General features: G+C 39.9%; 1 protein-coding gene across 1 annotated transcript; it reads right to left on the minus strand.

The window, feature by feature from the left end:
- Positions 1–24,989: 24,989 nt before the first annotated feature.
- On the minus strand, positions 24,990–25,949 carry LOC123601322 (olfactory receptor 10A3-like). The gene has a single exon (XM_045484387.1). The coding sequence runs from the start codon at positions 25,932–25,934 to the stop codon at positions 24,990–24,992; it is 945 nt and encodes a 314-aa protein (XP_045340343.1). The 5' UTR covers positions 25,935–25,949.
- Positions 25,950–27,417: the final 1,468 nt, after the last annotated feature.

A 27,417-nucleotide genomic window follows, 5' to 3' on the forward strand; every position in this document is an offset into this window, starting at 1 on the left:
TAATATTTCACTGTGTGTGTGTGTGTGTGTGTGTGTGTGTGTGTGTGTGTACCACATCTTCCTTATTAATTCATCTATCAAAGGACATAGGTTGCTTCTACATCTTGGCTATTGTAAATAATGCTACAATAAACATACGGGTGCATTTATCTTTTATAAGTAGTGTTTTTGTTATCTTTGGGTAAATACCTAGTAGTGGAATTAGAGGATCATATGATATTTCTATTTTTAATTTTTTGAAGACCCTCCATACCGTTTTCCAGAGTGGCTGCACCAGTTTGCATTCCTACCAACAGTGCACAAAGGTACCTTTTTCCTTCATATCCTCTCCAACACTCGTTATTTCTTGCCTTATTGATTTTAGCCATTCTGACAGGTGTAAGTTGATACCTCGGTATGATTTAGATTTACATTTCCTGATGATTAGTGATGTTGAGCGTCTTTTCATGTGTCTGTTGGCAATCTGTATATCTTCTTTGGAGAAATGTCTCTTCAGGGCCTCTGCCCATTTTTTAATTGGATTATTTGTGTTTTTTGGTGTTGAGGTGTATAAATTCTTTATATGTTTTAGGTATTAACCCCTTATTAGATATATCATTTGCAAATATTTTCTTACATTTTTCTAGGTTGCCTTTTGGTTTTGTTGGTTGTTTCCTTCACTATGCAGGTTTTTATCTTGATGTAATCCCAATAGCTTATTTTTTCTTTTGTTTCCTTTACTTTACGAGTCATACCTATAAAAATGTTTCTATGGCCAATGTCAAAGAAGTTACCACCTGTGCTGTCTTCTAGGAACTTTTTATGGTTTCAGGTCCCACATTTAGGTCTTTAGTCCATTTTTAGTTTATTTGTGTGTTTGATGTAAAAAAAAAAATTATCCAGTTTCATTCTTTTGCACGTATTTGTCTAGTTTCCCCAGTACCATTTATTAAAGAGACTGTCTTTCCCCAAGTATATATTCTTGCTTCCTTTGTCATAGATTAACTGGCCATATAATCATGGGTTTATTCCTGGACTCTCTATTCTGTTCCACTGATCTGTATCTATTTTTGTGCCAGTACCATACTGTTTGGATTACTACAGCTTTGTGGTATACCTTGAGATCTGGAATTGTGGTACTTACAGCTTTATTTTCCTTCCTCCTCTTTGCTTTGGCTACTTGGGGTTTTTTGTGGTTAAACACATATTTTAGGATTATTTGTTCCAGTTTTGTCAAAAATGCAATTGGTATTTTGATAGGGATTGCAATGAATCTGTAGGTCACTTTGGGTAATACGAACATTTTAGTAATATTTGTTCTTCCAATCCATGAGAATGGAATATCTTTCCACCTGTTTGTGTCATCTTCAGATTTTTTTCATCAGTGTGTCAATAGTTTACAGAGTACAGGTCTTTCACTTCTTTGGCTACATTTATTCCCAAGTATTTTAATTTTTTGGTGCAATTATAAATGGTATTGTTTTCTTGATTTCTTTCTGTTACTTTGTTATTAGTATATAGAAACACTACCACGGGGCGCCTGGGTGGCGCAGTCGGTTAAGCGTCCGACTTCAGCCAGGTCACGATCTCGCGGTCCGTGAGTTCGAGCCCCGCGTCGGGCTCTGGGCTGATGGCTCGGAGCCTGGAGCCTGTTTCCGATTCTGTGTCTCCCTCTCACTCTGCCCCTCCCCCGTTCATGCTCTGTCTCTCTCTGTCCCAAAAATAAATAAACGTTGAAAAAAAAAAACAAAACACTACCAATTCCTGGGTGTTAATTTTATATCCTGCAACTTTACTGAATTTGTTTATTACTTCTAATAGTTGTGGGGTTTTTTTTGGTGGAGTCTTTGGGATTCTATATACCATATCATGTCAAGGAATGATAGGATTTTTTATGTGTCTCATCTCAGAGAATCAGTGCAACATGAAGAAAATAGAATAGAATCCAAAATAAATAAAATAAGATAAAATAGAAGAATAGAATCCCAATATGGATAACAGGGAAAAAGCATTATTTAAATAATTCTACCACAAACATAAAAGTCAAACAAGCTGTATCTCAAACTTGCACTCTAGTCCTGCCCTCTCTACCAGGATGAAATCAAAGTCAAATCACAGAGACAGGTAAAGAAATAAGGGGTCCCTCAGATCAGAGCTGTACTCAGAGAATCTGCATAATTATTAAAGCTATTGTTATTAAAACTATTATTACAAAACCTAGAAAATAAAAAAAAATTAACTGCACATTCAACTCAAAACATTAAAAAAGGAATAAAATATGTTAATATAAAAAGTAAGGAGTTATGACCAAAGAAGACAACTATAGTATTTTACCATAAATGTATTTTCACTTTTTTTAAGTTTATTTATTTATTCTGAGAGAGAGAGAGAGAGAGAGAACATGGGGACGGGCAGAAAGAGAGGGAGAGAGAGAATCCCAAGCAGGCTTTGTGCTGTAAGTGCAGAGTCTGATGTGGGGCTTGATCTCAAGAACCAGAGATCATGACCTGAGCCAAAATCAAGAGTCAGATGCTTAACTTACTGAGCTACACAGGCGCCCAATGTATTTTCTCTTCTTTGTGGTTTTCTTAACATTTTCTTTTCTCTAGACTACTTTATTGTAAGGATAATGTATATAATACATGTAACACAGAATATATATTAATTAACTATGCTCTTAGTAAGGCTTCTGGAAAACAGTAGACTATCAGTAGTTAAGTCTTGGGAGAGTCTAAAGTTACATGGGGATTTTCAATTGTGTGAGGGGTTGGTAATCCTAACCCCCATGTTGTTCAACGGTCAACTATGCTTAGAAAACAGGAAAATAATAAAATATACCAAAAAAAATTAAAGCCAATTCTTTTATTTAAAAATTTAGTAATTTTTAATTACTAGCCACCTGGGTGGCTCAGTGGGTTAAGCATCTGACTTCAGCTTAGGTCATGATCCTGCAGTTCATAAGTTCAAACCCCACATCGGGCTCTGTGCTGACAGCTCAGAGCCTGGAGCCTACTTCAGATTCTGTGTCTCCCTCTCTCTCTACCCCTCTCCTGCTCACTCACTCTCTCTCTCTCTCAAAAATATTTATTAAAAAATAAAATAAATAAAATATAAAAGTTTAGTAAATGAGAATGCCTCTCGGAAAATCTAATCAAGGAAAGAGGTAAAATTGAAAGACAATATTACATATAAGAGACTGTTCAGTTGGTACTAAGGGTTTAACAAGAATATGAGAACACAGAACTTAGTACTTGACCTATGGGTAAACATATCCTACTACTAAAACTAGCAGAAGTGTGGGAGGTGTGGAAGTTTTATTTACATGGTTTCCAAATTCACTTTTTTTTTTTTAATTTTTTTTCAACGTTTTTATTTATTTTGGGGACAGAGAGAGACAGAGCATGAACGGGGGAGGGGCAGAGAGAGAGGGAGACACAGAATCAGAAACAGGCTCCAGGCTCTGAGCCATCAGCCCAGAGCCTGACGTGGGGTTCGAACTCACGGACCGCGAGATCGTGACCTGGCTGAAGTCGGACGCTTAACCGACTGCGCCACCCAGGCGCCCCGCAAATTCACTTTTTGAAGCTAGAATAACCTTGATGATTTTACCAGGCACACAAAAAAGGGAGATCATAGTCCAATCTGTTATAACTATAGAGCCAAAGTCCTAAGTCCAATCTGTGACATTTGAATTCAACAATGTATGAAAAAATCAACATCATGATCAGGTAAGGTTTATTTCAGGAGGTCAAATGTAGACGAGAATTATGTTATTATAATTAACTACGCTAAGGGGAAAAAAATAGCAAAAAAAATAGCAAATTTCCATTATAATATTCATTATAATGGAAACACTGAAAGTGTTCTCCAAACGTAAGAAACAACATTCAGGAGAGGCTATCTATTGCCTAAGATGTGAAAATATATATTAATACGTTTTTGTTATTGTTTATGAATCATAACAAAAGTACCAAGGGTTATTGTTTTAAAATAATAAATTTAAAGGGGCATCTAGGTGGCTCAGTTGGTTAAGCATCTGACTTCAGCTCAGGTCATGATCTCACGGCTCATGGGTTTGAGTCCCAAGTTGGGCTCTGTGCTGAAAGCTCAGAGCCTGGAGCTCCTTCAGATTCTGTGCCACCCTCTCTCTCTGCCCCTCCCACACTAGCCGTCTGTATGTCTCTCTTTGTGTGCCAAAAATAAATAAACATTAAAAAAAATTTTAGTAAAATTTGGGGGCGCCTGAGTGGATTAGTCAGTTGAGTGTCAGACTCTTGATTTCGGGTCAGGTCATGATCTAATGGTTGTGAGATGGAGCCCCATATTGGGCTCTGCGCTGACAGCACAGAACCTCCTTGGGACGCTCTCTCTCCCTCTCTCTCTCTCTGCCCCTCCCCCATGCTTTCTCTCTCTCTCTCTCTCTCTCTCTCTCTCTCTCTCTCTTTCTCTCTCATAATAAATCAATAAACTTAAAAAAATTCTTTAAATACGTGTTTACCCAGCCAGCTAGACTTCTGCATATCCCCCAGCATAAAGGAGCTTCCCCTCAAAGATTTACTGCAGAGCACACAAGAGAACATGTACGGATCTAAGAAAGGACGAATCCAGTCTCTTCTGGTCTCACCAGATAAGTCAGTCATTCTCCTCTCATATCTCCACTTGTCGTTAAGAGATGGAGGGAAAGGTGGAACCCATTTTTCTATACTCAAACAGTGAATATTCCTGTTCTTTGGGCTAGGGCAGGAAGGTGGGGAGAAGGACTCTCCCAACCACACAGAGCATAGGACAAAATATAGAAATTCCACAATTAATCATGAGCCTATTGATGGATAATTTCTCATTATTACAAAAATTGCTGTGGTAAACTGTTGGATAATGAATGTTTCCAGAATAAGGGTCCTAAAAGCAGAATTGCTGAGTCACAGAGCATATACACTTTTATTTATATGCATGTTTTCATATTTTAATTCAAAATGCAAAACATACATGTGGTTTTAAAAGTTCCAAAAGCACAATAGACCAGAAAATTGAAAAGCAGCAACTTCCCTTTGTACTTTTTTTTTTTCAACGTTTATTTATTTTTGGGACAGAAAGAGACAGAGCATGAACGGGGGAGAGGCAGAGAGAGAGAGGGAGACACAGAATCGGAAACAGGCTCCAGGCTCTGAGCCATCCACCCAGAGCCTGACGCGGGGCTCGAACTCACAGACCGCGAGATCGTGACCTGGCTGAAGTCGGACGCTTAACCGACTGCGCCACCCAGGCGTCCCCCTTTGTACTTTTATTGGCCACCACAAAATTTATATGTATATAAATGTATCATCTACGTATCTCTATATCCATCTATCTACACACACACACACACACACACACACACACACACACACACAGACATGACATAAACAAAGCACATGTAGGATAAGAAGCTTGACTTTATTTGAGACCAAAACAATGGAAACAAAATATTAATGAGGCATAAATTCTCACCCATCAGGTTGGCCAAGATTTAAAATTTAAAAATAAAAATCCCCGATGGTGAGACTATGGAGGAAAGGGCATTTTTCTTTTCTGGAGAGTAATCTGACAAGACTCATCAAAGTTAAAAATTTAATTTCCTTTTACATAAAAATTGCACTTGAAAGAATGTATTCCAAGGGAGAAAGTCCTACAAGTGGGTGATGGTTAATTTTATGTGTGTTCTGCTTGGATACAGCCCATCTAAGACACCAGCAGAAGGTTAGAAGGTGGGGGGAGAAGGAGGTCGGGATATATATTCTCAGACTCTCTCTCTGCCTAGGCACTATGGTTCTGGCAGTGCCTGCTTCCCACTACAGCCAGCATTCACTCTTGTTAGGCAACCCTGTGGCTCCAGCCTGGTAACTCATTCCTTTTCACCATTGCCTGCCTACAGGTGTTAATGGCTTTATTTTTAGTTAATGTTTTACTAGTCTGAGAGTGTCTCACCATCCTTCATGGGCCCCCTTAAGCCTGCCTATACCTTGGTAAATAGTACCTTCATTAAATTCTCTTCCAAATCCCCATGAATGTGCTTTCTCTTTCCTGTAATCCCTAAGAGAATGGATGAACCCAAAGTTACTGAAAATTGACAAGGTATAGTGTTGGTTTGGAAATTGGAGAAAGACAGACCAAAGAAAAAAGCAGACCACTCTAGATTGGTAGGTGGCAAGTTTAATAAGCATGGGAACTTAACATTCAAGGCTTGTCTTGGGCAGCTGCAAGATGAGTAGATGTCTGTACCACCCACCATAATCTTAAAGTTTACGGAGAGGCCTTAACTGGGTTCAGTTACATATGCCATCCAGATGGTCTCAACAACACCTTACTGTTACGAGACTGTGTCCTTGGACCTGGCCCTTATTGTGGGAAGAGTGGACAGAACATATATTCCAAGGACAGGAAAGGGGGTGAGGACGCTCTGATTGCCTGGGGTCCAGCTCCTAGGTCAACTGGTGGTTGTGTCCTCTCCATGACCTCCTCCAACATATAGTGATTGCAGTATCCTCTGAGTTGGCTTGATGAGAAATTCTTTCTAATCAGAATGATCCTTGTTAGAGGTGACTTATCTCCCTAGTCGTATCTTCTTTGAGTGAACTCAGAGGAAGTGAATCATTGAGCACTGCTACACCTGGATAGCACTACACTATTGTTCTAATTCTCCATGATGTCAGCTCACTGGAAGGACTGGGAGTCAGATGAGGCTTGCTGTTATAACCTAGATCTCAGCTGGGTTTTTCTTACTCCTCGAGACTCAGAAAAGTCTCTCGTGATTTAGCGGCCATCAGACTTGTAAGACTGTAAATATTGAAGGCAAACAGACCAAATTATCATTATTTTCCTGTGAAGTCTAAGATAATCAACTAAAACAAAAATGATGTAGGCTGTCTGGTTCCATAATAGTCATAAATCATATATCGTTATTGATTCTTCCCTCTTTCTAATGTCTCATGACCTATAAAACACTGGTTCTAGCGATTCCAGGGAACATTTCTTGAATCTCTCCACCAGACTCCATTTTTGTTTTGGACTTCCGAGACTATCCAGGTTCCAGCAGAAGTTGAGATGTCTCTACAATGGCAGTGACTCTGGATGAGGCACTGCAGGCAGCTAAGACTACCAGGCTGCCTGGAGGTCAGCAGCAGCACAAAGGCATTTGAGCTCCTGCCCGGCCAGCAGGTGGCTGCAGGCAAATGATCAAGTGCACTGATGGGTGATGATGGAGCAGGAAACATGAGATGTACCTGTGAATGCATGTGTGTGAATGTGTGTCCTTAACGTGAGATCCCAATGCGAACGCATATGCTTTGCAAATGCCAGTGATACACTTACATAAATTAATCACATATGAGGCTGCAAAGAAGATCTAAATAAATCTCAAGAGCTAGAAATCATATGGTACAGTGTTTTACCAAAATAAATGAAAGCTGAAAATTGATAGTGGAAAATAGAAAAAAAAAGGTTTCTAAGCCCGTGGAAATAAATGCCTCTCTTATAAATGACTTGAGTTTTTAAACAGCTTCCATTTTATGGCATAATTAGAAATGAACCATTGTCATTAAAAGAAAGCAATGCATATCACTGTGTGTCCAAAATGGTACACTGGAGATAACTTGTAGCCCTAGCACTATTTAAAAATGAGAATTATGTATAAAATGAAACATTCACTAAATGTATGTAAATGTAAATGTAAATTTGCTTGTGCTAAGCAAAATAAGTCAGTCAGAGAAAGACAAATACCATATGATTTCACTCATAAATGGAATTTAAGAAACAAAAGAGATCAACATATGAGAAGGAGAAAAAAAGAAAAGAAAAAATAGAGAGGGAAAGAAGACACAGGAGATTCTTTTTTTTTTTTTAATTTTTTTTTCAACGTTTTTTATTTATTTTCGGGACAGAGAGAGACAGAGCATGAACGGGGGAGGGGCAGAGAGAGAGGGAGACACAGAATCGGAAACAGGCTCCAGGCTCCGAGCCATCAGCCCAGAGCCTGACGCGGGGCTCGAACTCCCGGACCGGGAGATCGTGACCTGGCTGAAGTCGGACGCTTAACCGACTGCGCCACCCAGGCGCCCCAAGGAGATTCTTAATGTTAGAGAACAAACTATGGGTTGACGGAGGGAGGTGGGTGGGAGATGGGCTAGATGGGTGATGGGTACTAAGGAGGGTACTTGTGATGAGCACTGTGTGTTGTATATAAGTGATGAATCACTGAATTCTACTTCTGAAACCAATATTGCACTGTATGTTCACTAGAATTTAAATAAAAATTTGAAAAGAAAAAAAATGAAACATTCAGTCAGTGTGAGAAAAATACTAGTGCTAATATAGTAAAAAAAGAACAGGGTGTCTGGGTGGCTCAGTCGATGAAGCTTGCAACTTTGGCTCAGGTCATGATCTCACGGTTCGTGGGTTCAAGCCCCATGTCAGGGTATGTGCTGACAGCTCAGAGCCTGGAGCCTGCTTTGGGTTCTGTGTCTCCCTCTCTCTCTCTGCCCCTTCCCTACTCATGCTCTCTCTCTCTCTCTCTTTCTCTCTCTCTATTGAAAATAAACATTAAAAAAAATTTTAAGAGAACAAACTGATACATATAAAAGTACCAATTAGATAAATTTCAGGAAATGCGTATTCTTGGTTTAAAGGGGAAAAATACCTCCTTCTTTGAAATGACCTTTTGGCACCTCCTGGGCAAGTCTGCCTGAGGAAGATCTTTTGTTTTTTTTTAATTTTTTTTTTTCAACGTTTATTTATTTTTGGGACAGAGAGAGACAGAGCATGAACGGGGGAGGGGCAGAGAGAGAGGAAGACACAGAATCAGAAACAGGCTCCAGGCTCTGAGCCATCAGCCCAGAGCCTGACGCGGGGCTCAAACTCACGGACCGCGAGATCGTGACCTGGCTGAAGTTGGACGTTTAACCGACTGTGCCACCCAGGCGCCCCTGGAAGATTTTTTTAAAAAGAAAAGAAAGAGATATAGGAAAAGAGAGAAGAGAACACAAAATTAGAATGAGGAAAAAATATATCACCACAGATAAAAAGAATTTGGTAAGTTCAATATGATGCTATTTTGTATCATAATTAAAAACATATAAATGAAGCGGATTATTTTCCACACTGTTTTAGAGCAGTAGTTTCCAATCTTTTTCACATTATAGCATATTTGAAAAATGATAATGTGTGTGTCATAATGCTGTAAAAGAGATTTTATCTGTGCCTGGACACAACAAACAGTTGATTATCTGTGCTGGCCATCCCAGCACATCTGTATTTATGGTCAGCTGGTGGGAGACTATATTCTAGAAGTCCTAGTCAATGCAATGTGCCAAGGTGAGGGTAAAGGGAGCTGAAGAGGAAGAAAATGGCAAAAGAAGGAAAGAAAATGACCAAAATTGTCATTTTTTCCACATACTATTATCTAATTAAATTGATGGAGAAAAACATGGAAACACTCTGAGAAAAAAAACAGAAGCAGAAGAGTTAGGAGTTGTCCAGGGGAATTCTAAGTTCGGAATCCATAGATGCAAGCAGGAAGAAGAGACATTAGAGCTAATTATTGGAATGATTAATGAGAAATTACCAATGGTTGTTCAATCCCTTCTCCTCTGCTTATGCTGAGCAGCAGGCCAAAATCTCGTTTTCTGTGAAACTAAAGCAGTGAGTCTAGATAGTGGGAACAGAGACACAGGATAGTTTTCCAGGTAGGATGGGGAAACCATGATGGATGGAGGCACTAAGAAAACAAATTTTAAAACCATTGACATACTCCAGATGGCAACGTGTTCTGTTCCTCCAAACAATGAAAGGAGGTTCATCAGAAACCAGAGCCATAGCTAAATAAATCGGTTATTTCAATCTAAAGGTGAGATGAAAATCAAAAAATGCCAAGCATTCGAGGAAACCCTTTGCTTTGAAAAAGAGGAACCCTGAAGCACCTTGGTGGCTCAGTTGGTTAACCGTCCCACTCTTGATTTAGGCTTAGGTCATGATCACGGTCATGGGATTGAGCCCTGCATCAGGCTCTGCGCTAACAGCACAGAGCCTGCTTGGGATTCTCTCTCTCCCTTTCCTCCTGCCCCTCCTCTGCTCTTGTGTAACACTCTCTCTGTCTCTCTCAAAATAAATAAACAAACATTTTTTTAAAAAAGAGGAACTCAATTTTATAAACAGAAGAGATAATACCTAATAAAATCACAAAACAAATAGACATGAAAATTATTTCAGTTAATATAATCACACATGTGTTATAAAACAATACCTCCATTACATGGGAAATACTTTATGACCGTTGAAAAAATACTGGAGAACTTACTAGATAGGAAGGAGAATGGGCTGAATAGGCAAATGAATAATGTTGAGGAAAGGATGAGTGACAAGTAAATTGAGTTATTCTTCCTCAAAAGCAATACAGAGAGAAAAGGTGATATATGAAAGTTATATCCAGAAACTCAAGCCCTGTTTGGGAGGAGTTCCCAGAAAAGCAAATAAAGAAAATGGAAGAGATGAAATAGTCAAACTTTAAGAAAATTCCATACAAGCTGAAGAAACAAAGTCTTCAGGTTAAAAAGTCCCATTGGATGGTGAGCCTGAGGAATGTCATAGAGGATCAAATCCAGATCTCATGGTAAAATTCAGAATACCAAGAATAAAGGGGAATGCTATAAATTTTTCCTGAGAGAAAATATAATTTGACTCTCAAGAAATAAAAAAAAAAAAATCCACGTTTCTCTTCAGCAACACATTTTTTTCAAGAATGCGACAAAGTAGTACACCAAAATCTGAGGAAAGTTGATTTTGAACCTAAAATCCTATACCTAAACTAGCATGTAAATAAAGCATTTTCAAACATAACTCAGAAAATGTATTGTTCTCAGAATCTTCCTGAAAGGACTACTCAAAGATATACTCCAGGTATATCAGATTAAGGGAAGATGTCTCTCTCTCTCCCTCTCCCTCTCTCTCTCCTTCTCCCTCTTTCCCTCCCTCCCTCCCTCCCTCTCATTCTTTCTCTCTCCCCCATCCCCACACACCCCAACATGATGAAGTAAAAAATAAGTAAATCATATAATTAAACCCAAGTGATCACTGCTGGAAACAATCTCCACATGACAGGTAATAGTGCAGGGTGAGAGAGTGGGTTTGGGGAAGAAGGAAATAAGAGTATTCTATGGTTTTAATCTTACTGAAGGAGAAGGATATAGTAGACAGAGATATTGGTGAACAATGTGTCAATCTAAAATATAAGTTGGAATTTTTCAGAATTGAACTCATTCAAAAACTTAACACCAATTTACCTTGGGATGCAAATTAGTACAACCATTCTAGAATACAGTTTACCATAATCTAGAAAAATCGAACGTACACATAATCTAACTGTACACTTTCAACAACCACTTTATTTGTTCTGTTTCTATTTTAATTTGGCTGTACTTTTTTCTTAATTCTGGTGATCATCATTAAGGATAGATACTTTCCCCCCTAGAAACATTACTTGATTTCATGAAAGAGTATTTCAGAAGTTCTCTTCAGCCACATTCTACCACCTTACTCCTCTTCACCAATCAATCAATGACAGCCTCACCAGTTTTATCTTGATTCCTCCCCAGCCTGTCTGTTCTTCCTGTCCCTTCTACCAGCACCCCATTCACTAGGACAGCCTCATTCATCAGCTGGCTGGACTCTCCACATCCATGCTTGTTCCCTTTTAATTCATTCTCCACAACTACGCACAGACATTTTCAAAATGCCAATCTGTTCATGTGTGCCGTTGGCCTAAAATTTTTCAATGTCATTGGGTATACAAGAGATTTCAATGATAATTGAGGCCATATTATTCAAAAGCATCCTCTAAGTATAATGCTTTGTTTGATTTGGTACTGGTTACATGAATAGTCCTTACATTCTTCTTTGTCCTGCATACATGAACTATTTCTCACAGAAGAAAACACAGTCAAAGAAATTTCAAACCAAACAAAACTCCAAATGAAAACATAGCAACGGAACTTTTTCAATACTTTTTTAACACAGCTATTAGGTTCCTACGTGCCCAATTCCTGCTACCCCTCCAATCATAAATCACACACTGCACCTCTTTGGGTTCTTTTCCTGGGATTTGCTTCTTGCTGCCACAGACCATTTGTTGTTTCTGCCCACAACACTCTTTCTACCACCTACCCTCCACAAACTTTCTTGTGAATTCCTACTTAAACTTCAGATAGTAATGCCTTCTTTCTTAGAGATATCTTTCTTGACCTCTCCAGACAAGGCGAAATGGGTGTGTGTGTGTGTGTGTGTGTGTGTGTGTGTGTGTGTGTGTGTGTGTGTGTGAAGTCCTTGGTTTGTATTATATATTCCTTCAGACACTTACCTTGAACTTGCAATGATGTGCTGATTTGTGTGGTTATTTGATTTATATCATTTGTGATTTACCATGAGCTCCATGTGGGCAGGAACACTGTCTACTTTGGCCCCATATTTTAGAGTCTGGCGTGGAGAGATGCCTGAGTAAACATTAGTAGAAGAAGTAAAAGGGAATGATGAGTGGAGGCTGTGGTCAAAAACTTGGAACTTGGAATTAGAGGGAAACATATTCTGTTTCTACTTTTGCCACTTAGCCTTGGACAACATATGTAAGCTCTCCACAGCTAGGTGTCCTCCTGAGTGAAATGAGCATCACAGTAGGGACAGAGGATTGATTAAGAGCATTAAGTGCAACAGCACAAAAGCACTCAGCACCTGCCCAGCTCCTGGTAGGCACTCAGCAGTGTTATTTATTGTATTTTCATACTTCTTTATTTTTCTTCTTCTACTGTTCAAAATCTTCAGATTGAAATGTTCACCTTGTCCACTCATACTTTTTTCAATGTGATTGGATAATCTTTTAGGTGCTCCTAAAACTCTTCCATTTCCGGGGCGCCTGGGTGGCGGAGTCGGTTAAGCGTCCGACTTCAGCCAGGTCACGATCTTGCGGTCCGTGAGTTCGAGCCCCGCGTCAGGCTCTGGGCTGATGGCTCAGAGCCTGGAGCCTGTTTCCGATTCTGTGTCTCCCTCTCTCTCTGCCCCTCCCCCGTTCATGCTCTGTCTCTCTCTGTCCGTTGAAAAAAAAAAAATTAAAAAAAAAAAACTCTTCCATTTCAGGCCATCTATAAAGCATTTGAATGGCACCCAGAAAGAGGAGATGATAGCACTACCAGAACTGGGGTTCAGAGCTGGGGTCCCCAGGCTGCAGCCCCCAGCACGGACACCTTCTGGGGGGGTGACAGGATATGTCACTGAGGCAGAGGCCTCTATGCTCTGCTCTTTGTCTTTTCTTTTCTTTCTTTTTTTTTTTTTTTTTTTCACTTCTGTTGCATTCTCAGCATTTTTTTTTTATAGGTGTGTTTTGCTTATCAATTTGTTTCACTTTTACCTTAGGTTCATATGCTTATGTTAGACAAGTCTTAATGCCTTGAAGAGTTAGCTAGGGAAAACTCTATTGGTTTCTACTCAGACTTGAAACTGATCAAGTTGTTAGAAATTCATGATTGACTGAGACTATCTGAAGTGTGGCCCACTTCTCCAGGATCAACAAGCATTTGTTACTTTTACTTGCCAGCGGTAACAAAAGGGGCTCAGTGAAGGGGATATCTGGATTGAAATAGACTTTAATTACACCATACATCCCTCCCCTAGACCAGTGTTTAACTCTGGGAAGAGACTTCAAAGTGTGGCTTCATTAGAAATGCAGGAATCGGGGCGCCTGGGTGGCGCAGTCGGTTGAGCGTCCGACTTCAGCCAGGTCACGATCTCGCGGTCCGTGAGTTCGAGCCCCGCGTCAGGCTCTGGGCTGATGGCTCGGAGACTGGAGCCTGTTTCCGATTCTGTGTCTCCCTCTCTCTCTGCCCCTCCCCCGTTCATGCTCTGTCTCTCTCTCTCCCAAAAATAAATAAACGTTGCAAAAAAAAAAAAAAGAAATGCAGGAATCATTTTTAACATAATTGCTCCATCATCACATCTTAAAACTGACACCTAAACCTTTAAGAATAAACTCACAGTCCCCGATTTCTGACACCGTTCACCCTTGGTAAATGTTCTCAGGGGACCTGAACGCTATCGCTAATTTCAGTAAATGTTTTCATGATTTGGTTGTGGAGTTCATGTCTAACAAGTTCCAGAGGAACCAATTTCCTGCCTGAGGAAACTTCCTTACCAAGTTCCCTAATTATTCCCAGACAGGCATCACCCTATGGAATCCAGCCAGCAGAGGGAGGTTGTTAATAGGCCACACAAGGCAGCTACCGTTTAGTCACCAAGGAAACAGATCAACTGTACCAAAGGGCATGTTTGACATGAGGAGACCAGGGAGCTGTAAACATGTGTATTTCTGCTGCCTCTTGCTTTCTTTTAGCACGAGGGGGATGCCAAGTCAATCAGGACATGCATCCTCCTCTAAAAAAGTCATTGAGAAATTGTCTACAGTGAATTCTCCAACCACCATTCTCAAACTGTTTAGTCTCAGGACCCCTTTATAGTCTGACAATTTATAGAGAACCTCAAAGAGCTTTTATTTATACAGATTAGAATAACTGATACTTACTACACTAGAAATTAAAACTAAGACATTTATAAATATTTACTTATTAATTCATTTAAAAATAACAATAGTATAACCCATTGTACATTAATAGAAATAACACATTTTGATGGAAAATAGTTATATTTTCAGAAAATATTTAGAAGAGTGGCATTGTTTTGCATTGTTGCAAATCTCTTTAATGCCTGGCTTAATAAAAGAACATAGCTGAATTCTCATCTTCTGCATTCAATCTGTTGTGGTATAATGCATCATGTAGCTTCTGGAAAACTCTGCATTTCTGAGAGAATGATAGATAAAAAGCAAATAATATTTTTAAGTAATTTTGACCTCACAGAACCCCTAAAAGGGTCTCAGTGTCCTTCAGGGGTTCCCAAACCAACTTTGAGAACCACTACTCTAAAGAAAACTGCAATAAAAGATGGTCACTGAATAGCTTTATTCCTGAATGAAACATAAAGAAATAGACCAAGAAAAAAGGCTGAAAAAAGTGTTTAAGATGGAAGTGTCTATGCCCTACTCTTGATATTTCCGCTGCTTTTGACCATTGCAACCTACAAGGAGTTCCCGTCTGCTGCTGGGATGTTGTTACAATGACATCAGGGATGGTCGGCTCCTGTTTCTAGATGGTAATCAGAAAAACAGAGAAATAGCCCATCTAGAAGCCCTTACACCAAAACCAAGTTTGCTATATTTTTTATAACACTGACTTGATGCTCTATAAATTGCCAAATATCATAAGTCCACAGAGTTTATTAGCAAAGGCTAAAATCTTAGGGGAAAAAGCAGGTCATACTTGGAAACAGGAATGACAGATATTGAAAGAATTTTCATGTGCAATGAATGTCTGGTGTCGCCTTTTAAGGCCTGGTGGGAAAGTGGAAAAAAAAAAAAGGGAAACATGAACTTTCTGAAAAGAATTGCCTTTGTCTACTTCCCCAAAGCAACTGTTTGTTATGTCCAAATTGCCCACAATGATGGGATGCCGGGAGACGTGCACAAGGACCCGTGATGACCCCAGGTGTTGTACCTCCCAAGCAAGAACGATCAGTATTTGATCTGAACAACTCTGCTGACAATCTGCTGACAACCTGTTCTGGGACTACAGGTCTACTCAATGAGGCCACCTCCAGAAACGAGCTCCAGCCAGGGATGTACACTAGGGACAACAGCTCAGTGCGTGGCCATTGGAGAAATGCCTGGGGCATGTAAGCCCAACTTGAGAGTGTCTTCAGCTCCTTTTCTTGCACCATATGAGATGCAGTAAAGCAAGCTTCTGGGCCAAAAGCATGAACTCTGACATCCATGAAGTTCGTTCTTATCCCATACAGCCACAAAATAATTTTGAATATTTGGACAAATTATTTAGTATCTCTTGGCTCCTCTGTTAAATGGTATTGTTGTGAAGAATAAAATGAGTTCAACCATGTAAAGGGCTTAGCCAGGTGTATAGTAAATGCCTAATAAATACTAGCTATTTTTATTTTTTTATTTAAAAATTTTTTTTCAATATATGAAATTTATTGTCAAATTGGTTTCCATACAACACCCAGTGCTCATCCCAAAAGGTGCCCTCCTCAATACCCATCCCCCACCCTCCCCTCGCTCCCACCCCCCATAAACCCTCAGTTTGTTCTCAGTTTTTAAGAGTCTCTTATGCTTTGGCTCTCTCCCACTCTAACCTCTTTTTTTTTTTTCCTTCCCCTCCCCCATGGGTTTCTGTTAAGTTTCTCAGGATCCACATAAGAGTGAAACCATATGGTATCTGTCTTTCTCTGTATGGCTTATTTCACTTAGCATAACACCCTCCAGTTCCATCCACATTGCTACAAAGGGCCAGATTTCATTCTTTCTCATTGCCAAGTAGTATTCCATTGTGTATATAAACCACAATATCTTTATCCATTCATCAGTTGATGGACATTTAGGCTCTTTCCATAACTTGGCTATTGTTGAGAGTGCTGCTATAAACATTGGGGTACAGGTGCCCCTATGCATCAGCACTCCTGTATCCCTTTGGTAAATTCCTAGAAGTGCTATTACTGGGTCATAGGGTAGATCTATTTTTAATTTTCTGAGGAACCTCCACACTGTTTTCCAGAGTGGCTGCACCAGTGTGCATTCCCACCAACAGTGCAAGAGGCTTCCTGTTTCTCCACATCCACTCCAGCATCTATAGTCTCCTGATTTGTTCATTTTGGCCACTCTGATTGGTGTGAGGTGATATCTGAGTATGGTTTTGATTTGTATTTCCCTGATGAGGAGCAACGTGGAGCATCTTTTCATGAGCCTGTTGGCCATCCGGATGTCTTCTTTAGAGAAGTGTCTATTCGTGTTTTCTGCCCATTTCTTCACTGGGTTATTTGTTTTTCGGGTGTGGAGTTTGGTGAGCTCTTTATAGATTTTGGATATTAGCCCTTTGTCCGATATGTCATTTACAAATATCTTTTCCCATTCCATCAGTTGCCTTTTAGTTTTGTTGGTTGTTTCCTTTGCTGTGCAGAAGCTTTTTATCTTCATAAGGTCCCAGTAGTTCATTTTTGCTTTTAATTCCCTTGCCTTTGGGGATGTGTCAAGTAAGAAATTGCTGTGGCTGAGGTCAGAGAGGTCTTTTCCTGCTTTCTCCTCTAGGGTTTTGATCGTTTCCTGTCTCACATTCAGGTCCTTTATCCATTTTGAGTTTATTTTTGTAAATGGTGTGAGAAAGTGGTCTAGTTTCAATCTTCTGCATGTTGCTGTCCAGTTCTCCCAGCACCATTTGTTAAAGAGACTGTCTTTTTTCCATTGGATGTTCTTTCCTGCTTTGTGAAAGATTAGTGGGCCTTACGTGTGTGGGTCTAGTTCTGGGGTTTCTATTCTATTCCATTGGTCTATGTGTCTGTTTTTGTGCTAATACCATGCTGTCTTGGTGATTACAGCTTTGTAGTAGAGGCTAAAGTCTGGGATTGTGATGCCTCCTGCTTTGGTCTTCTTCTTCAAAATTCCTTTGGCTATTCGGGGCCTTTTGTGGTTCCATATGAATTTTAGGATTGCTTGTTCTAGTTTCAAGAAGAATGCTGGTGCAATTTTGATTGGGATTGCATTGAGTGTGTAGATAGCTTTGGGTAGTATTGACATTTTGACAATATTTATTCTTCCAATCCATGAGCATGGAATGTTTTTCCATTTCTTTATATCTTCTTCAATTTCCTTCATAAGCTTTCTATAGTTTTCAGCATACTGATCTTTTACATCTTTGGTTAGATTTATCCCTAGATATTTTATGCTTCTTGGTGCAATTGTGAATGGGATCAGTTTCTTTATTTGTCTTTCTGTTGCTTCATTATTAGTGTATAAGAATGCAACTGACTTCTGTACATTGATTTTGTATCCTGCAACTTTGCTAAATTCACGTATCACTTCTAGCAGACTTTTGGTGGAGTCTATCGGATTTTCCATGTATAATATCATGTCATCTGCAAAAAGTGAAAGCTTAACTTCACCTTTGCCAATTTTGATGCCTTTGATTTCCTTTTGTTGTCTGATTGCTGATGCTAGAACTTCCAACACTATGTTAAACAACAGCGGTGAGAGTGGACATTCCTGTCGTGTTCCTGATCTCAGGGAAAAAGCTCTCAGTTTTCTCCATTGAGGATGATGTTAGCTGTGGGCTTTTCATAAATGGCTTTTATGATCTTTAAGTATGTTCCTTCTATCCCGACTTTCTCGAGGGTTTTTATTAAGAAACGTTGCTGAATTTTGTCAAATGCCTTTTCTGCATCGATTGACAGGATCATATGGTTCTTATCTTTTCTTTTATTAATGTGATGTATCACATTGATTGATTTGCAAATGTTGAACCAGCCCTGCATCCCAGGAATGAATCCCACTTGATCATGGTGAATAATTCTTTTTATATGCTGTTGAATTCGATTTGCTAGTATCTTATTGAGAATTTTTGCACCCATATTCATCAGGGATATTGGCCTGTAGTTCTCTTTTTTTACTGGGTCTCTGTCTGGTTTAGGAATCAAAGTAATACTGGCTTCATAGAATGAGTCTGGAAGTTTTCCTTCCCTTTCTATTTCTTGGAATAGCTTGAGAAGGATAGGTATTATCTCTGCTTTAAACGTCTGGTAGAACTCCCCTGGGAAGTCATCTGGTCCTAGACTCTTATTTGTTGGGAGATTTTTGATAACCGATTCAATTTCTTCACTGGTTATGGGTCTGTTCAAGCTTTCTATTTCCTCCTGATTGAGTTTTGGAAGAGTGTGGGTGTTTAGGAATTTGTCCATTTCTTCCAGGTTGTCCAATTTGTCGGCATATAATTTTTCATAGTATTCCCTGATAATTGTTTGTATCTCTGAGGGATTGGTTGTAATAATTCCATTTTCATTCATGATTTTATCTATTTGGGTCATCTCCCTTTTCTTGGCTAGAGGTTTATCAATTTTGTTTATTTTTTCAAAAAACCAACTCTTGGTTTCGTTGATCTGCTCGACAGTTTTTTTAGATTCTATATTGTTTATTTCTGCTCTGATCTTTATTATTTCTCTTCTTCTGCTGGGTTTAGGCTGTCTTTGCTGTTCTGCTTCTATTTCCTTTAGGTGTGCTGTTAGATTTTGTATTTGGGATTTTTCTTGGAAAAATTGCTGGATTGCAATGCATTTTCCTCTCAGAACTTCCTTCGCTGCATCCCAAAGCGTTTGGATTGTTGTATTTTCATTTTCGTTTGTTTCCATATATTTTTTAATTTCTTCTCTAATTGCCTGGTTGACCCACTCATTCTTTAGTAGGGTGTTCTTTAACCTCCATGCTTTTGGAGGTTTTCCAGACTTTTTTCCTGTGGTTGATTTCAAGCTTCATAGCATTGTGGTCTGAAAGTATGCATGGTATGATTTCAATTCTTGTATACTTATGGAGGTCTGTTTTGTGACCCAGTATGTGATCTATCTTGGAGAATGTTCCATGTGCACTCGAGAAGAAAGTATATTCTGTTTCTTTGGGATGCAGAGTTCTAAATATATCTGTCAAGTCCATCTGATCCAATGTATCATTCAGGGCCCTTGTTTCTTTTTTGACCATGTGTCTAGATGATCTATCCATTTCTGTAAGTGGAGTGTTAAAGTCCCCTGCAATTACCACATTCTTATCAATAAGGTTGCTTATGTTTGTGAGTAATTGTTTTATATATTTTGGGGCTCTCATATTCGGCGCATAGACATTTACAATTGTTAGCTCTTCCTGATGGATAGACCCTGTGATTATTATATAATGCCCTTCTTCATCTCTTGTTACAGCCTTTCATTTAAAGTCTAGTTTGTCTAATATAAGTATGGCTACTCCAGCTTTCTTGTGACTTCCAGTGGCATGATAAATAGTTCTCCATCCCCTCACTCTCAATCTGAAGGTGTCCTCAGGTCTAAAATGAGTCTCTTGTAGACAGCAAATGGATGGGTCTTGTTTTTTTTTTTTTTTTTATCCATTCTGATACCCTATGTCTTTTGGTTGGCACATTTAGTCCACTTACATTCAGTGTTATTATAGAAAGATATGGGTTTAGAGTCATTGTGATGTCCGTAGGTTTCATGCTTGTAGTGATGTCTCTGGTACTTTGTCTCACAGGGTCCCCCTTAGGATCTCTTGTAGGGATGGTTTAGTGGTGACCAATTCCTTCAGTGTTTGTTTGTTTGGGAAGACCTTTATCTCCCCTTTATTCTAAATGACAGACTTGCTGGATAAAGGATTCTCGGCTGCATATTTTTTCTGTTCATCACATTGAAGATCTCCTGCCATTCCTTTCTGGCCTGCCAAGTTTCAGTAGAGAGATCAGTCACCTGTCTTATAGGTCTCCCTTTATATGTTAGAGCACGTTTATCCCTAGCTGCTTTCAGAATTTTCTCTTTATCCTTGTGTTTTGTGTTTTGCCAGTTTCACTATGATATGTTGTGCAGAAGATCGATTCAAGTTACGTCTGAAGGGAGCTCTCTGTGCCTCTTGGATTTCAATGCCTTTTTCCTTCCCCAGATCAGGGAAGTTCTCAGCTATGATTTCTTCAAGTACACCTTCAGCACCTTTCCCTCTCTCTTCCTCCTCTGGAATACCAATTACGCATAGATTATTTCTCTTTAGTGCATCACTTAGTTCTCTAATTTTCCCCTCATACTCCTGGATTTTTTTTATCTCTCTTTCTCTCAGCTTCCTCTTTTTCCATAACTTTATCTTCTAGTTCACCTATTCTCTCCTCTGCCTCTTCAATCCGAGCTGTCGTCGTTTCCATTTTGTTTTGCATTTCGTTTAAAGTGCTTTTCAGTTCCTCGTGACTGTTCCTTAGTCCCTTGATCTCTGTAGCAAGAGATTCTCTGCTGTCCTCTATACTGTTTTCAAGCCCAGCGATTAATTTTATGACTATTATTCTAAATTCACTTTGTGTTATATTATTTAAATCCTTTTTGATCAGCTGTTGTTATTTCCTGGAGATTCTTTTGAGGGGAATTCTTCCATTTCGTCATTTTGGATAGTCCCTGGAGTGGTGAGGACCTGCAGGGCACTTCCCCTGTGCTGTGGTGTATAACTGGAGTTGGTGGGCGGGGCCGCATTCAGACCTGATGTCTGCCCCCAGCTCCCCGCTGGGGCCACAGTCAGACTGGTGTGTGCCTTCTCTTCCCCTCTCCTAGGGGCAGGATTCACTGTGAGGTGGCGTGGCCCATCTGGGCTACTTGCACATTGCCAGGCTTGTAGTGCTGGGGATCTGGCGTGTTAGCTGGGGTTGATCGGCAAGGTGCACAGGGGCGGGCAGGGCAGGCTCAACTCGCTTTTCCTTCGGAGATCCGATTTGGGAGGGGCCCTGCGGCAGTGGGAGGGAGTCAGACCTGCCACCAGAGGGATGGATCCGCAGAAGCACAGCTTTGGGTGTTTGCACGGTGCAAGCAAGTTCCCCGACAAGAACCAGTTCCCTTTGGGATTTTGGCTGGGGATGGGCGAGGGAGATGGCGCTGGCGAGCGCCTTTGTTCCCCACCAAGCTGAGCTCTGTCGTCAAGGGCTCAACAACTCTCCCTCCTGTTGTCCTCCAGCCCTCCCGCTCTCCGAGTAGATCCGTTAACTTATAACCTTCCAGATGTTAAGTCCTGCTTGCTGTTGGAACATACTCCATCTGGCCCCTCCGCTTTTGCAAGCCAGACTCGGGGGCTCTGCTTGACCAGTGGGCTGCCCCGGCTCCTTCCTGCCAGTCCGTGTAGCGCACACCGCCTCACCGCCCTTCCTGCCCTCTTCCATGGGCCTCTCGTCTGCGCTTGGCTCCGGAGACTCTGTTCTGCTCATCTTCTGGCGATTTTTTGGGTTATTTAGGCAGGTGTGGGTGGAATCTAAGTGACCCGCAGGACACAGCGAGCTCAGCATCCTCCTCCGCAGCCATCTTCTCCGGAAGCCAATACTAGCTATTTTTAAAATGCAAGTTTGATTTTGTTTCTCCCCTCTGTAACATCTTTCAGTGACTCTTCCATACCTTTCAACACTGAGGTCAAACTCCTTTGTTTAGCTCATGAAGTCATTTATAGTCAGAATTCGTTTTGTTTCATGCCTCAAGTATTCTGTGCCGCTGTCACATAACTCCACTCAAGATCTTAAAATCTATCATACTTTTTAAGACCAACTTTTCTCTATATGTAGAATCTTCTTTCTTGTTTTTTGCCATACAACTAACTCTTAATAGTCTTTATAAACTTTGACCAAAATCATCTCCTCCAGGAAGCCTTCCCTGACTCCTAGTCTTAAGAGTGTTATCCAGTGAAGTCTCACAGCACGAATGTTAGCCACAATTATGACATCCCCACACAGTGGGGCTAAGTTTATTTGTTTGCTTCAATCCCTCAAAGTAGTCTAGAAGTTGTGCCTAATATCTAGCACAGCAACTGGCACATGGTAGGTACCCAATAAACGATTTTGAATTTATGAATGGATATTGAAATGAGATTGCAGACATAACCCACTTGTGTGAATATATAATGTGTGGGATGCGAGATCATGATTATGGTGATGGTGAACATGGTGGTGGTGATGGCGGTGGTCATGGCAGCGGTGGCAAAAGAGATAGGAAAAGGAGAGAAGAACTGGGATGTCCCTCAGCCCTTCTGCTCCTAAGCCTAACAAAAAGATAAATCTATACCTATTAAGGACATGAAACCTGCCGCTGCATTTGTCCAAATTCTTTGATCCCAGAGCTGATGTGATTGATTCTCTTACTTTCTATGAGTGCATCAGAGATGATATTAGTGAATCCTGAACAGTTTAGCTCCCTAAGCTTTCAGCAGTGAGGTTGTAACAATTATATGCTTGAGCCACTAGATGGCACTGAGACTTTATTCTATCTTTGGGCATAGTTCACTAAATCCCTCCTGGAGCTTTCATCCATGTAAGGCTTGAAGGCACCATCCTGAAGCATCTTTCCAGATCCACTTCCTTTACTCCTGATACCCTTCCTGTAGTCTCCTAAAATCAGCTCCTTGGTCCCTGGAACCCCTACAGCTGCACAGTTCTGTCTTCCTGTCTCTGTGATCCATGCAACACTTTATTCATTTGTATCTATCTCTTCCTCAGGTAGAAACATTTCAGTATCAGGCCTGAGCCACACTGAATTCCTACTTCTTCTCTTCTGGATTCTTTCCACGGAACTTCAAGCATTCTGGAGTCTCCCCACCTTGAGAAGACCCTTCCTGAATCATGTATCCCTCTCTAGGTATTGCCCTGTACCCATCTTCCCCTAATTCAGAACCTCTGTTCTAAGCTTGACCTATATATCCCAACTATCTACTTGACTTTGACTTCACACTGGTATCTAAACTTTACTCATCCAAACTTGGATTTCATCCCCAAAACTCTTCCTTTCCAGTGTTCCCCATCTCAGCAAATGTAAACTCCATCCACTCTCTGCTCCAACTAGAAATATGTGTTCATTCTTCACCTCTCTCTTCTACCCACACCCATTCCCCATACAATCCATTACCAAGTCCTGGCCATTTGACTTCTTAAGTATGGGTAGAACCATCCACACTGCTCCAATTCACTGCCACCACCTCAGCCCAAGCACATCACTCTCACTTGGGTTATAACAATTGCCTTCCCTGCCTATTTCCACTCTGGAACTGCTTCCATCAATTATAAGCCAGAAAGACATTTTAAAAGTGTGAACATATCCATGTCACTGCTTTGCTTAACAACTCACGGCCCACCTGTCATTGGTAGGTAAGTTCAGAGTTCTTGCACTGACAAGATTTTATTTGGTCTGGCTTCTGCCTACCTGTTCATATCATTCCTCCCTCACTCTACAGTCTCCTTCCTTTACTGGAATGACATCAAGTTCCTTCCCATCCAAACCTTCATACCCATCCTTCTTGGATGACGCCATCCCCTTCCCCCTCACCCTGGAGTTGAGCCTGGATAACTCCTACCTGTCTATGAGGCTCAGTTTCAATGCTGCTTTCTCAGGGAGGCCTTCCTGGTCTTTCCAGTGACCCTGCTCCCCCTGCACACCCTTCAGGTAAGATAAGGTCTTCCTGTGATGATCTCAGGGTGTATTGTGCAGTTTCTGTTTAATAGTTATCACAACTATCACAACTATAGTTATATTTTTAGTGTGTGTATTTAATATTTGTCTCACATTAGATTATCTCACTAATCTTTGTGATCTCAGCACCTGACACAGTCCTTGGTTCATATAAGTCATTCAACAAACGTTGTCAAGTAAATAAATGACCTTCAGAAGCAATCCCATGCTGCTTTCTAGTCACACGGTACATGAATACATTCTAAGACAACCTGAAGAAACCTAGATGTGGTCTATAATTTCTATAGGTCCCAGAATTGAGGGAGTGTGATCTCCCTTCATAAGGAACTGCTCTTTTCAACTCCTACATGGAAAAGATCTTCTCTCCAAAGATTAAAAGACCATCTCTTTATTTGTCGTTTTCTTGGAGCTCAATCCAGTCAGTAGGACAGAGTGGGTTTTCAAAGCAAAAATGAATTACCTTTTTAAAAAATGATTAGGTGATATTTATAAAAGTTTGCAAATTTATAGCTGTTTTGGCCCATCAAATCCACACTGTAAAACCTACTGTGCAGGAATTAAAAGCACAATATTTATATTTGTATAAAACTAGTTTCTTTATTTAACACACTTCAAGGGACAAAAAACTAACAAACACTAATATGGCCACCAATAAACAAATCTAAAGAAATGTTTACACCCAATATTAACAAATATTATACATCTATGAAAAAGAATAAAACATTATATATGATGATAGCCCTAATATATTATCAAACATGTAGAAATTAAGAGGTAAAGCATACTCAATACCAAGAAATGCAAACTGTTGCCACCATTTGTTATATTTAAACAGAGTTTAGTCGGGCAGCGACCAAATAGCACATAGCTTCTCAGCACAGTCAGAATATATGTGAATCCACCTTTCTTCGCCACAATTTCATCAAAGCTCTTTTCATCTCACTGTTTCTCAAGCTGTAGATCAGTGGATTCAACAGAGGTGTAAGGAGTGAGTAGGACAATGACATCACCTTCTTGGTTTCTGGGGAATAGCCAGATTTGGGTTGTAAATAAGTCATACTGGCTGTGCCATAGAAGAGGGTCACAGACGTGAGATGGGAGGCACAGGTGGAAAAGGCCTTTTGCCTCCCGGTGGCCGATGGCATCTTCAGGATGGCAAAGAGAATCCGAACATAAGACAAGAGGATCAACACGAAAGGAACCATGATAATCAACACAGTGCCAGTGAACGCATAGATTTCAAACAGAAAGGTGTCTGCGCATGCAAGTTCTAGCACTGCTGGGGTTTCACAAGAGATGTGATTGATTTCATTGGGGCCACAGAAGGGAAAACTGAAAACCCATGTGGTCTGCACAGTACCTAACGTAAAACCTAAGAGCCATGAAATTATAAGTAATTTCACGAAAACCCTTTTGTTCATAATCATTGGGTAGCTCAGAGGCTGGCAGATTGCAGCAAATCGGTCATAAGCCATCGCCCCCAGGAGAAAACATTCAGTCCCACCAAAAAGAAGAATAAAATACATCTGTGCAAAACAGCTCACAAATGAAATTGACGTTTTCTCAGTGGAGAGGACCACCAGCATTTCAGGCATAATGACTGCACTGAAACTCACATCCACCACAGACAGGTTCTGCAGGAACAGGTACATGGGAACGTGGAGGCTCTGTTCCAGGGAGATGATGACTATAATGATGGCATTTCCCATCAGAGTCCCAAGGTAAACAACCAAGAAAACCCCAAAGAGCTGCTCTTGGAGTTCAGGAAAGTTAGAAAAGCCCAAGAGGATGAATTCAACCACAGAGCTTTGATTTTGCCTTTTCATTTCAGTGGTGGAGAGTATATTATTTTGATGGACATTGCATAAAAATTATGAAGTCACGGTCCAAAAGCTAAGAATCTGTGTCTGAAATTCACCCCAGATACTCTCGGCAGAAGACATAAAAAGGAACACATCCTGACTAAATTCAGTTTGGCAATTTTGGAAATGGCCAATTACTTGGATTAATAAGCTTTTAAAATAAAAAGGAAGAAGTGAAGAATACTGGCTCAGAAGTCTTGTCTGAAAAGCAAAAAATAATATCAAAATGTTTTTGCAACTTAATATAATTTGATTTTAAACATAGCCTTAAAACAAACATAGATATTTTATAACCGAGGTTCCATTCCCATCACATTGCTATCGCTATCACCTCTTGTTCTGAATTTTATATAAATAGGTATTTTTAAAACTACAAAAATTAAAGTATTAAAAAGTATACAAAGGGGAAAGGTACACAACAAATTTTAAAACAGCCTAATGAATCAGCGTTATAGCACAGTTGATTAACATTTATTATAAGTATTCATCATGTTCAAAATACCTGTATGAAACTTGGTTAAATATGAAAACTCTGCAGGAACCTACAAATGGGTTTCTAGTTAGATGTACCTATCTTAGATGATCTGTAAATAGGGTGTATTGCCTTCAGGCTTATTGATTTTTGTAAAGGCTGTCATGGCCAATTACATTGAGATTGGCCTACATGGGAAATTTTAAGGGCCAGTTCTCTATGGCTAATCCTTGTGACCATGATGATGAAGAATCATCCAATTTTGATCATTCTAAATCTGTGATTTGAACATTTACTCTCTGTCTCTCTCTGTCTTTCCTCTCTCTCCTTTTATCCTTCTCACGAGTTAATGGAATCATTAATTATTCAACAAACACTGATTGAGCACCTACCATTTTCTAGGTTAGGAATCTCAAGGACTCAAGGACACAATGGATTCCTCGTCTCAATAGAGAGCTGGAAACGCTATATAAAATAGCATTCCACTGTTACGTCAGTACTCCAATATTATGTCTTGTTCTGTGTTTCTCCATTATCATTATCTTCATTTCTCCATTATCATTACCAGCAGACATTGTATCTATATATTAACGAGGCAGATGTGATTTACACGTATACACAAGTATAAATTACATATTTATAATATTTATAGATTATACATGTGTAAAATCTAACTCCATCTCTAAAATCTAAACACCAGAAATACAAAACTTTGTTTTTTTTCTATGCTATTTTCCCAATGTCTACAACAGCCCATACCCAATAAATGATACTAAACCAACATTTTATGAATAATGGAATTAAAAAATGAGGAAATCCAATATATATGTAAGGAATCCATGTTGAAAAGAGTGAAACCAAAAACAACACAGTTAGGAAGCAGAGGTAAAAACAAGGGGGCTATTAGACATTTCTGTGAGGGACCCAACTCTTCTGAATGGAGAAGGGGGGTGAACAACTACAACCATAGCATGT

Source organism: Leopardus geoffroyi, chromosome D1 (assembly GCF_018350155.1).
Source record: "Leopardus geoffroyi isolate Oge1 chromosome D1, O.geoffroyi_Oge1_pat1.0, whole genome shotgun sequence".
NCBI classification, from domain to species: Eukaryota; Metazoa; Chordata; class Mammalia; order Carnivora; family Felidae; genus Leopardus; species Leopardus geoffroyi.

What these genes read in the sequence shown, in the direction of transcription:
- LOC123601322 (XM_045484387.1), bottom strand. Translation starts at nt 25,934, where the DNA reads ATGAAAAGGCAAAATCAAAGCTCTGTGGTTGAATTCATCCTCTTGGGC.